Consider the following 12,539-nt stretch of genomic DNA (forward strand, 5'->3'; position numbering starts at 1 on the left):
TAGATTTTGATTCCAGTGCTGACCTGCAGCTCGGGTTTCTAGAGTCGTAGACAATACACATTGTCCTTGTCTTTTAGCAGCCCAGCTCGGCACATTAAAGTTTAGTTTCTTCCGGTCGTCGACAGACACAAACACATGGGCTAGCCAATGGTCACTTGTGACTTAGACTATTAGGTTGCATGCTTCTAGATGTCCCGTTGGTCATGCAAGGTTATGCACTACAACACAACAGCAGGCCATAAGCCCAGGGCAACTCCTGCCCCTATAGCTCTAGTCTGGCAGATGCCCCGTCTGCAGGGGCTCTATGCGACCATTTAGCCCCGGCAATGCTCGCTCCATGACAGCCAGCAGCACCACAGCATGGCACATTTGTGTCGGGTTGAGCAGGGAGTCTTTTTTTTCTTTCTTTTTTTTGAGAAAGCACAGAGAAACAGCATGGCGTAGACCATCGAGACAGGCAGCTGTATTTCAGCCCAAGAAGGCGGGCCATGTGAGCTACGGGTCGTTGTTTTGTCGGGAAATCGAGCGGGTCCGACTGTCACTTGACACCACACAAAGAGAGGGAGTGGCTATGAGGCGCACTTGGGAGTTGAAAGAGTCCGATAATAGGACACAACGTGTTGGTTGAGCTGAAGCAGTTGGGCGAAATGGACATGGTGACAAATCTATAAAAACCACGGCGCTGACTCGGATAATCCATCTCCGTCACATATTCTTTGTTCTTTCAGTCCTTTTTTTCCCACCACTTGTCTATAAGTTTGTACCAAACACCGCTTCCAAGCTCAAACCATCGCCATATTTAATCTAACTCTACTACCAATAGTCCTTATTTGGTTATATATCTCGTCTCACCCTTCAAGACAGAAGTTTCCCAATGTACCCTTTAACTTCCTCTACCGAAATGGTAGTTGCGCGATCGGGAAGAGCCCGCCTCCGCCGCGAGCGCACCTACCACCTCGATCGTTCCTACAGTGGTAACTACCACTCTGACCGTGACTCCACTCACAACTACAGCCCTCAGTCGAGATCGAGATACAGCGATCGCTTCGATCATGGAACCAGGTTCAACCCTGTTCCTCTGAGCAGACGAAGCTCAAGCGATATCGTCGTCACTGAGCTTCCCTCTCCACCTCTTTCGCGTCGGACGACGGGCATGTCCCTGCACCGGCCCCAGCAGCTTGAGTATCCCAGCCCCGAGGACCAGGCACTTCAGTCCTCTCTGAGAGCACGCCGGCGCCGAAGGTACTCTTTGCCGTCTGTGCCACGAGAAGAGCGTATTCGTCTCAAGATCGCCCGCCATGCAAACACCCAACTGCCCTCCAAGCTACCCTCATTCCCCATGTAAGCATCCCCACGCCCCTGTTCTGCCGTCCATGTGATACGACTTGCTGCTAACTATCAATCTTCACATCAGGTACCCAGAGACTTACGATCTCATGTCCCTGGCCGCACACTACTCAAGCCTGGCATACACTCCGCCGCCCCACTCCGACCCAGACTGGATTCTCGCGACGGTCCCGTCGCCCAGCCGCTTGAAACTATCCTCCGCACGCACTATTGTGCTGTCTGTTCGAGGCACCGCTGGTGTCTCAGACTGGCTCACGAACCTTTCCATGCATCATGTGCGCAGCGACGGCTTCCTCCCTTCCATCGAGTCCCGCAACACTGAGAACCTCTACCACGAGGGTTTCCTCAACCGTGCGCGCAACATGGTGCGTCCCGCTGCCCGCCGCCTGCGTCAGGTGCTCCTTCCACTCGCAAGTGCCGGCACGCCGTGTGACCTCCTCATCACAGGCCACTCAGCTGGTGGCGCCGTGGCTGCCTTGCTGTACATGCATATCCTCTCAGAGCCAGTCGAGACCCACGAAAGACCCCAGTCAGGCTTTTGTCGTTCTCGCTCGCGTTCTCGCTCTAGGTCTCACTCACGCACGCGCTCGGATTCGCCCTCGGGGCCGTCCGAACTGCAGCTTTTGGCTCCGTACTTGAGGAATATCCACTGCATCTCATTTGGCGCACCGCCTGTGTCGGAGATGCCGCTGGTGCGTTCCAAGCCAAGGCACATGGTGCAAAGCGGGCCTCCTCGAGGCTTTTTTCTTGGTGTTGTGAACCACGGCGATCCTGTGGTGCGCCTGGACAAGGCGTATGCGAAGAGCTTGCTGGAGCTTTTAGCGGCGCCCTCAGGCCACCAGTCGCTGCAATCCAGGTGGTGCATTCCACATCCAGAGCTGTATCCCGCGGGTACGCTCCTCCTACTCCGCCCGCCGGGTGGTGGAAGGGAAGGTGGTGATGGAAGAAAGGCCAGAAATGTAGTGGCTGAAAGGGTGGGAATCGACGACTTAAGGGAAGTAGTGTGGGGAGATATCAGAGCACATGCTATGGACATCTATGTTGATCGGGTGAAGATGCTATGCCACGATGAGGGGTAGAGTCGGACTTGCATACGTCATAGATATTGAATTTTTTAGATAGCGCACATTTCTTCTACTTGTCAATACTTTTTTTATTTCATACCAAATACCCAATTGAACCATCCTTTACCCTCTCGATTTTACCTAGAAACTGTAACCTATCGTTCTATAGCTTCGTCAGACGGAGCATCATGCTCAACTCACCCATTGTCTGTTCCTCCTCAGCAATAAGCTCGCGTCCGTCACCTTCCTCTTGTGCCACCAGCTCGCCGCGCAGCGTAGCAACAAACGCCGCAGCCTGGTTCTGCGTGACACCGGTCAGGTTAACGTTCTCGGGGTTCTTGAGCACACGATACTCCATGCGCACATCGTCCGTTGACATCAGACCGGCCTTCTTGCGAAGCTTCTGGATACGAGAGATGATGTCACGAGCCATACCCTCCTCAGCCAGCTCAGCCCGTACCGTGCGGTCAATCAGGACGACCATGTCCTCAGCGAAGCCGGGTTCCCACTGCGACGGTGTGGCAGCGGCAGCAGCATCGGGCTTGGCCATGACACGCACAATGACCAGGTCGTTGTTATCCAGGTCAATACCGCCGACGTTAATCTTGCCCTCCTTCTGGTAAGCCTTTAGTTGGTCCTGGGTCAGAGCCGGCAGGCCCTTACGCACAACTTGGACGTTCTTCTTGAGCTTCTTGCCCAGCGTAGGCCAGTCCACCTTGGCCTCGAGAATGACGTTGTAATCCTCGGCCTTGGTAGTCAAGACGACCTCGCGAATGTTGAGCTCTTCCTCAATGTAAGAAGACAGTGACTTGACGTCCTCAAGAACCGCCTCATCTGCAATAACCACTAGCGTGGCCAGAGGCGTCTTGAGTGGCAGGTTGCAGCGCTCACGAGATGTGCGGGCCAGCTGAATAACGGTCTGCATAGCTGCAACTTTGCGCTCAATGACCTCGTCGAACAAGGCCTCCTGAACGTCAGGAATTCCAATAAAGTGCACACTGCGCGAGTCAACAAACTGACTCATGTCCTCAACACCCAGGAAGGGCTTCAGCAGGCTGTAAATGTGGTCGGTCAGGAAGGGTGTGAAAGGTGCCATAGCACGAACCATGGTGAACAGAACCTGGTAAAGCGTGTTAAGAGCAGCATCAGTATCCTTGACACCCTGACCACCCTTGAGACGCTTTCTGTTGAAGCGGATGTACCAGTTGGTCAAGTTGTCAATCATGTTGAGGAGACGAGGTACGACAGTGTAAAGGCGGTAGCCTTGCATTTCCTTCTCCATGAAGCGAAGTAGTGACTGGCAGTCAGCCAGAACCCAGCGGTCCATGACATTAGTGACCTCTTCGTGCTTGATTGTCAGGTGAGCCACAAAGTCACGGTTGTTAGTCTTCTTGTAAAGAGCGGCCTGCTCAGAGAAGAAACGGTAAGAGTTCCACATGGGCAGGAGGACACGCGTAACAATGTCCTTGACACCAGCTTCCTTGAAGCGGATGGACTCGGCACGCACAACGGGCGAGTTGATCAGGTACAGGCGCAGGGCATCGGAGCCGTACGAGTTGAGCACATGGGAAGGATCGGGGTAGTTCTTGAGACGCTTGGACATCTTCTTTCCGTCTTCAGCAAGCACGATACCGTTGACAATGCAGTTCTTGAAGGGTGAGGTGCCAAAGAGCTTGTTGCCCAGCACGGTAAGAGTGTAGAACCAACCACGGGTTTGGTCCAAACCTTCAGCAATGAAATCGGCGGGGAAGCGCTGGCCTTCAAACTCATCCTTGTGCTTGAAAGGGAAATGGTTGCTGGCATAAGGCATGCTACCTGACTCAAACCAGCAGTCAAAGATTTCATCAATACGGCGCAGCACGCCCTTGCCCTTCTTAGACGGGATGGTGATGTTGTCGACCTTGTCACGATGGATGTCGTTAAGTTCACCCTCGTAGCCACTCAGCTGCTTCAGTTCCTCAATGCTACCTACACAGACAATCTCCTCGTAGTCTTCACTGACCCACAGGGGGATGGGAGTACCCCAGTAGCGGTTACGGGACACGTTCCAGTCATGGGCGTTAGCAACCCAGTTTCCAAAGCGCTTCTCCTTGACCACGGAAGGAACCCAAGTGGTCTTTTCCAGGTTGCCAAGCATTTGAGGAATACTGTCGGTGACGCGGATGAACCACGATGACACGGCCCGACGAATCAGCTGAGTGTCAGATCTCCAGCAGAACTTGTCAACGTGAGTGACATTGCTTTCAACAACAAGACGGCCAGTAGGACGAAGGTCTTTCAGAATGATCTTGTCAGCAGCCTTGACCTGCATTCCCTTATAATCTGGCACCTCATCAGTAAAGCAACCCTTTTCGTCAACAGGGCAGGGAGGAAGTCGGTCGGGAGTGATAATTCCGGCGGCAACAGCAGCATCGTAATCTTCCTGACCAAAAGCAGGAGCCTGGTGGACTAGACCTGTACCTTCACCCTCCTCAACGTAGTCGGCACCAATGACCTTGAAGCAGTCTGAGTAAGAGTCCTTGAAGTAGGGGAACAGCGGTTCATACTTCCAGCCAAGCATGTCCTTGCCCTGAACCTTGTCAAGGAATTTGTACTTGGCCTTCTTCGGGTTCTTGTACAATGAGGCAACACCAGACTCCATGGTCATGTACTTCTTCCCAGTAGCCTCGTCAAGCAGAACGCGGTACTCGAAATCGGGGTGGACAGCAACCAACAGGTTGGAAGGGAGAGTCCAAGGGGTAGTGGTGTAAATGAGGAGAGAAACATCTTCGAAGCCGGGAACACCGACAATAGGGAAAGAAACCAAAATGGCGGGGTCCTGGGTCTCCTTCTCGTTGGACTTGGCCTCCATCTGAGAGAGAGGAGTGCACAGGGCAGTCGAGAAGGGCATGATCTGGTAGGCGCGGTAGACGTCACCCTGGTCGAAGAGGCGCTTGAAAACCCACCAGCAAGACTCCATGAAGTTGACATCCATGGTCTAAGAGGCATAGAAAAGGTGTTAGAAATTGAGACAATATCGTTGTTGGCAAAAGAATGGAAATAGCCTGTCGTGACAGGCAGGAATTCGATTCTAGCAACAAGAGAGCATTCATCACTCACCTTGTAGTCGTTATCAAAGTCAATCCAACGACCCAATCTATCGATGGTCTGGCGCCACTCCTGAGCATACGTCATAACAATAGCACGGCACTCGGCATTGTATTTCTCAATACCCATTTGCATAACGGCATCGCGGCCAGAAATTCCCAGCTTCTTGTCGATCTCGTACTCAATAGGCAGGCCATGAGTATCCCAACCAAATCGGCGTTCGACATGGTAGCCCTTCATGGACCAGTAACGCGGGATGATGTCCTTGATGGTGGAAGCTAGTAGATGGCCGTAGTGGGGAAGGCCTTTTCAGTAGAGATGGTGGTTAACTTGGGCTGTCTGTAGATAGAGAGCGGAGGAGGGGGGATTGGAATGGAGATATCAGGCATGCCCGAGATTATCACGGGGCGGTAATAAAAAAGCATACCAGTAGCTATACCATGCCAGTTAGCAAATGATCATGCGGTTATAAATTTTAGACGCAACAGGAGTTTGTCATTCTTACCAAAAGGCGGGCCATCGTAGAAAGTGAAACGGGGACCGTTCTCAGTCAGCTTCAGCTGAGTGTGGAAGGCATCAATTTCCTTCCACAGGCTGAGGATCTCTTCCTCGGTCTTTGGGAAGTTGATGCTCATGATGGACGGCTGAGCGAGTATCGGGCTGGAGGAGAACGAGTTAGGGGGAAACTAAAGACGGACGGACGACTTTTCGCTAGAGACGACGTCAGTCAAGTAAAGTCAGGCCCCGTTAATTACGAGAAATCAGACTCAAAATGACGCCTTAGAGATTTATCGTTCTTAAGACGCGATTAGATCTCGCGATAGTCTTGATAACCATTTGTTCCAACTTCATGAGTCAGACCCCGCAGTCCGTAGCCCCTCCATCAGTGTAGCTGATAAGAAACGATAAGTCGAGATAAGTGGCGCCACAGCTCTTATCAAGGCTCGCATGTGGCGCTCACTGAGATTAACCCTGGCATGCCCTTGTCCAACCATTCCGTTTAAGTTGTCGGACTTGGGCTTTAATGGAACTCACCAACGCCCGGGTCTCATTCTGAAAACAGGCCATAGCTCTTTGCTCGTGCTAGTCTCGATCAAGATCCCAGTCTCAGGCCAGGGCACAAAACACAACACAAAGTACGGCCACGTCCAACAGGTACAAAAAGGGTCACAGCCTCAGATCTACGGGGTCAAAGAGAATCGACACACAACAAGATCTGTTTCAGGATGTTTGAGAGTTTGACGTAAACGCAGGGGCCAGGCAGGGAAGATGAAGGAACTTTTCTTTGTTTAGTGAGAGCAAAGGAAGTGCCTGGCTGACCACAAGATACTGATCAGCTCAAAAAGCAACTGTGAGTTGGCTGCAGTCCCCGATGTTCCAGGAAACGGCTCCGGTCCGTGCACGCATACACAGGAGAAAGGAATGAAATAACGGCGAAGCCAAGAGAGAAGAAACAAACAAGTGAAAATCTGTAATTATACGAGTAGCACACAGCTAAAGAGCCCAAAATACAAGTCCGTGAACAGATCTAGTGATTGCACAGCTCCTGCGCCGCGCGATCCAGCCGCGAAAGGAAAGAAAGCGAACGAGTAGAAGGCTTCGATTACAGTCATGGCTTCGGTATTTGGGATGTAGCGATTGTAGAATCGGTGATCTAGGGTCGAGGAAGGGGCCCTTTGTTTCCGCTTCGCCGGGGGCTGTTTGTTTGAGAACGACAAGCTCTTTCTCTTCTCTCGGTTTCCTATCCTTTCCTTCTCTTCTTCTTTCTTCCTTTCCTCTTTATGTTAATCTTCAGCAATTGATTCGCGGGCGATCTCTCATGCAACACCGTCTTCTACGAACTTTCATTTCCTTTGTTCTCTAGTTAATGCACATATACTAATACACTCGTTCCTCTCGACCCATACATAAACCCACCGCTCCGATCCCGTTTACTGGCCGGTCCAATATACACACTATCGGATGCCCTGATTCCCTCGCTCGTTCGCCCAGTTGGCTCTAGAAGCCGCATAATGTTGCCTCTGGGCTCGGGCAGTCCACAGCACAGAGCCATAGACGAGTCATTCTCAACTGACGATCACCCGGAGCTTTTTCCTAGAAGCGACTCGAGTGCCAACCAGACCCTTCCTCTAACTACCAAGAGTGAACTGCTTTCTCTCTCCTCCTCTACTTCATCATCTTCTATGTCCTCTGCTTCGAGAACCTCCACTCCACTGGCGCAAACAACACCGGCCACTACAGAGCCAGTCTATCTTTCGCCCTTGCCTTCAGGCCCCAATACCACTCCGGCCCAGAACGTCGACAACCCAACCGCAACCATGGCTACTGATGATGGCTTCTCCACTAGCAAGAAGGCTACTACCACTTTTTATGATTCACAAAGTCCCGAACAGACAGGTTCTTCCGATGATGATTCTGGGAGTGTTGTGCCAGTTGTGAAACCTTCATCGCATCCCGAAGAAAGCAATAGAAGTGGAACTGGAACTGGAACTGGAACTGGAACTGGAACCAGCGATCGTCTAGGAACTATTGATGGCAGCGGTAGCAGTGGTGGAAGCAGCGGCGGAAGTGGCAGTGGAAGTAGTAGCGGAAGCGGAAGCACCACAGACGGTAGCGGTGGAAATGATAGTGGACGCACTACAGACAGTAGCAATGGAAGTAACAACGGCTCAACTGGATCCTCAGAGGACTCGACGCTGCCATCTACCGTCTCCGGCCTCCCTTCCGCTTCGGGCACTGGTTCCGCTTCCCCATCCGAGTTAGAGGGTTACGATCCAAACTACGACCCTGACGCTAGAAACACGGACTCTGAAGATTCCGACTCAACCTCAGCAACAAATTCGGGCTCTACCCCTACCGATACTGGTTTTTTTTTCTCTCCGACAAGAACCTCTGATGCCGACTCCGGTTATCTTTCGGCCACAGAAAGTGCCATATCCGAACACTACACATCTTCTCCCTCGATTTCCTCATGGCCTTTAGACTCATCTTCAATCCCTACCGGAATCGAGACCGATGCTGGATCTGGATCTGTGATTGAATCTTCTGCTCCGAATACCAATACCGACACAAGTGGCGATTCAAACTCTGGACTTAGCACAGGAGCTAAGGCTGGGATGGCCGTTGGCATCATAGGTGAGTGTTTTTAAGCGTAGTATCTTGAACCTCGTACTAATACTCCTTCAGCTGGAGTTCTCATACTAGCCGGCATCGTATTTCTCCTCTGGCGTAACCGACGAAAGACTGGGTCTTTAAACGGCTTCACCAATTCTCCAGTCGTCAATATCAGCCCAGACTTGCATTTACATGGAGCTGCTGCCACCAGAGATATTGAAAAGAATTATCCAAACCCTCCCAAAGACCGCACCAACTGGGACTACCGCACGACATTCGCGTCTACAAACCCCGTCAAACGCTTTCGCCAGTCTATTAGCCGCATTTTCACGACATCTCCTGCTCCCAATCATATGCCCAATATTGCTAGCGAACCTTCGCAGTCCCAACGCCGGTCACTCGGTGCGACTCTAGGCTGGCGCCGCTCAGCCATTTCGGCACGCAGCATTATCAGCGATGTAGGAAGTGCTGGACTGGGTTCGGCATCCGGTAGCCTGCGGCGATTGCGAACCCCTCCACCGCCCATGCCCGTCAGTCCCATGTCAATCGAGGAAGAGATGGCAATGTCGAATAGAGCGTCTTCACGTTATTCATCCGGCACCGCAAATTCTGCGGACTCGGTGAACGTGCGACCGCCGAACAGTCACTCGGAGGCCGATTGGCCTGTCACCAGCGACATATCAGGCGTTGCCGCTCCGCCTCCTGTTGCCACGGCAGCTTTTCACACGCCGTTCAAATCGCGCTTCTCGGGTCGGTCAAACTTCCTCGGTGGTCTTTCTGATTCGCCAGGTCCTGTTCAGATGCCTCTACGGTCACACATGGTGCGGCCGCCGGCTAATGGAGAGAAATCGCCGACATTGCAACGCGCTCTCCATGTTCACCAAAACTCTATAAGCGGACCCAGAGCTGATCCTGATAAAGGCATGGGGTTCGACTTTGGCACGGCCAATGAGCCGTCATGGCCGTTGTAAGCTCATAATAATGAAGGCAGAGGAGGTCATTTAATATTCACATGGCCGATTTTCAGTCTCTCGAAGAAGTAATGGATGACTTGTAGGAGGCTGACACCGCCATAATATGTATTGCATACATACATGCATACATAACTAGTAGTTGACTAGTTAGTTACACATAGTTGGTCGCATAATAATGGGAAATAATGGGAGGGGGCGCTGGCAGTCCGCCTCAACGCCGGCAGATTCAAAGATATCTTGATAAAAATAGCACACACTAGAGCAAACTGGCCCCTAATATTAGAATCAGAGTGAAATTTTGGGTTTGAAGCTGGAAAAGAAGAGCGCTCAACCAGAACATGCAAACGCGTGTATTTAAGCATATTGCAAAGGTTACATGGGCAAAACTGGTCAACATGAAAGTGCCTGACTTTCAGACGGGCGATGACGTTCTGGCAAATCAGGAACATTTGCTCCCCCGCGAACCAAGCAAAATCAATCACGACCGGCTGCACGTACACCATACACCAGGTACGCTAGAAAAAGCACCTGAGGCCAACCTAGATTGAACCCACTTGCGACTTACACACAGCACGTCGATCGGTGCCATGTATATAAACAGTACACGTGTATCCAAAATGTATTACATAGTTATCGATAATGTGGCAGTTAACTAGAAGTATGTCGTTAATCAAGATGTTATACACAGGACTTATATGTAGCACAACCCAAACGGCAACATGATAAGCTGCTCACTTCAAAAAATGCAGTTGCTATGATCTACGACGCAACCCTAATACAAAAAGGATGCACACCAAGACCAAGACAAATGCACATCTAACCCTCTGGTTGACCCCTAACCCTTGTGCTTGGAGGGAAAGGTCGTGGCTGAGGTTGCATGCCAAGTTTGTCTCATGTAATCCTTTTCTGCTTATTTACATTGTGTAGGGCAGAAGCCAAAGAACGGCACAAGGGTATTTGCCCAGAACGTGCAACTACTCCTGCCTAGAAACAAAATATGAAAGCATGGATGTATACGGAGGCACTAAACGCCGCCCAGTCATTGCGCACTTTTGTATTCCCGACGCATAATGCTGATCTTGCGATCGACGTCAACTGACATGACAAGTTTAACAGGAGTAAGCGGCAGGTATTTTTGGTCCAGAGGAGACAGGCTCAAGGGCCAAGGGAGGCGTGTAGGCCTAGGCAAATGGCACGAAAAGGCAATGAAGAGAGGTGAGGGCTAACAGAAAATATGCTCAGCCTCATCTTGGCTGTGGGTTGAGCATCAGGGCCAAGGTTGATTTGTGCTCCCTGTCAGCGGGTGCAATTTATCTACAAGTATGTACATACACACGCAGATGTAGATACAGCCATCTCGTTTTGATCGGGAGCATGCTCGTTTAACTAGATGAATTGTTGACGTCGAAGCAATGAGATGGGGGCAGCTGATCTTGCCATCTCGTAACTATGCTTTCCTGGTTTTATACTTGGGTAGTTGTGGAATGACTTGACTACTTCGCTGGCTTTCTCCAGTCCTGTTGTCTCCTCTTCTTTCTCGGCTTGGCATTGTCTGGATAGCGAACTAAAAGAAGCTAAACAAGGCCATGAGACGACACTAGTTTCAAGAAGCTATACCTGTGTGAATAAAGTGGAAATAAAATAACAATAAAATGGATTGGACTAGACCTTGGATGAAGAGGATGAAGAGAAATGAATATTGGTCCAAGAAATAGGGGAATGATGTACGGTGTACAGTGTGGTACTTGATACTTGCAGGTGAGAGGACAGGAGCCTGGGGCCAGTTTGATTGCACTGTGACAGAGGGGCGCTTGTTTTTTTGCTTGTATGAAAGCACTAACGAGTATAGGAGTAATACCATACAGATAATACTGAATCAGGGAAAATAGTGTGTGTTTGGTGTGTGCTTTTTTTTTCTTTTTCTTGTTTCCTGCTGGACTTGACCTTCAAGTGCCTTTAGCAGCTGGACGAACATGAAAAAGAAGCATAAACAAGTTCGAATGACGAGCAGGTGCCCCAAAACTGAAGTTCCTGTTCCAATAACTAACTGGAAATCAAGATCAAAGAGACTGGTGCAGGAGCCGGGGGAAAGGTCGCCCGATGCTTCTGGTAACTAAGATCTAGGCAGTTTCTTGAACAAAGGTTTCAAAAGTAAGATAGTTAGGTAACCAATAGTTATCACTTGTTGTAACTACGTACAGTGAATAACATTTGGCGACCGCCAACCGCCGAAGTTCACGGTGAGGACTTACACCAAAACCGCCGACATTCATTCTCATGGCCGCCCAGCCGTTGTTTCATTTCGACTGCCTTTTCGCCCCTTCTGCCAAGAAACAAGCCTCAGCACGATAATGTTGACGACAGCACCGAAGACTCATGTTGTGTTGTGGTGAGATGAGATGCCAGTATACTTTTGTGTATAGTTAAAACTTGGCCACGCCACACAATGAGATTCTTCGGCAGGTTAGCGGACGGGGGAGAAAGGACCTTGCCCACAGGCCAAAGCAAGACACAGGCACAGACACAGATACTGTGAGAGGTACAAGACTGGTAGCACGTTCAGGGATAATGAAAGACCCCGGGCTTTGTTGCTTTGATACTGGGGAGCTACCTGGCGCTGTTGCTTCTCCTGCCAAGACCTTATTTCTTGGCGGGGGAGAAGGGAGGTTAGGGAAGAAGAAGGGGAGGGGCATAGAAAGCCTACATACACAATATATGAGCAAGAATGCCTGTATGTAGGCATGCACAAGTGTAGAGAAGATTCACAGGGCCCATGATGGCCAAACAAAATATGACCCAAGGATGTAGTGCCCAGCCCAGCCCAGCCAGAAGAGGGCTGCTGCTGCCAAAAAACTGCGCCTTAGCTCGGCATAATTTCCCTTGGCCACAGATGCTATTTTCACGCTGTAACGAAACAAGTCTATCGTCATGGGGAGGCGGGAAATGTCTGAAA

The 12,539-nt window shown here is 50.8% G+C and overlaps 3 protein-coding genes across 3 annotated transcripts; 2 read left to right on the forward strand and 1 right to left on the reverse strand.

Moving 5' to 3' along the window:
- Positions 1 to 874: 874 nt before the first annotated feature.
- BROUX77_007260 (uncharacterized protein) lies at positions 875 to 2,426 on the forward strand (the record flags this gene model as incomplete). The annotated part of the gene is made up of 2 exons (XM_073752336.1): positions 875 to 1,341; positions 1,415 to 2,426. 2 exons carry the CDS (start codon positions 875 to 877, stop codon positions 2,424 to 2,426), a joined length of 1,479 nt encoding a protein of 492 aa, XP_073602671.1.
- A 148-nt stretch (positions 2,427 to 2,574) lies between these two features.
- On the reverse strand, positions 2,575 to 6,133 carry BROUX77_007261 (uncharacterized protein; the record flags this gene model as incomplete). The annotated part of the gene is made up of 4 exons (XM_073752337.1): positions 2,575 to 5,388; positions 5,511 to 5,803; positions 5,926 to 5,931; positions 6,004 to 6,133. 4 exons carry the CDS (start codon positions 6,131 to 6,133, stop codon positions 2,575 to 2,577), a joined length of 3,243 nt encoding a protein of 1,080 aa, XP_073602672.1.
- A 1,548-nt stretch (positions 6,134 to 7,681) lies between these two features.
- Positions 7,682 to 9,583, forward strand: BROUX77_007262 (uncharacterized protein; the record flags this gene model as incomplete). Its single annotated transcript, XM_073752338.1, has 2 exons — positions 7,682 to 8,633; positions 8,685 to 9,583. 2 exons carry the CDS (start codon positions 7,682 to 7,684, stop codon positions 9,581 to 9,583), a joined length of 1,851 nt encoding a protein of 616 aa, XP_073602673.1.
- Between the last annotated feature and the right edge of the window lie 2,956 nt (positions 9,584 to 12,539).

The sequence above is a fragment of the Berkeleyomyces rouxiae genome, assembly GCF_048999995.1.
Source record: "Berkeleyomyces rouxiae strain 22BRR77 chromosome Unknown BrBRR77_ptg000011l, whole genome shotgun sequence".
NCBI classification, from domain to species: Eukaryota; Fungi; Ascomycota; class Sordariomycetes; order Microascales; family Ceratocystidaceae; genus Berkeleyomyces; species Berkeleyomyces rouxiae.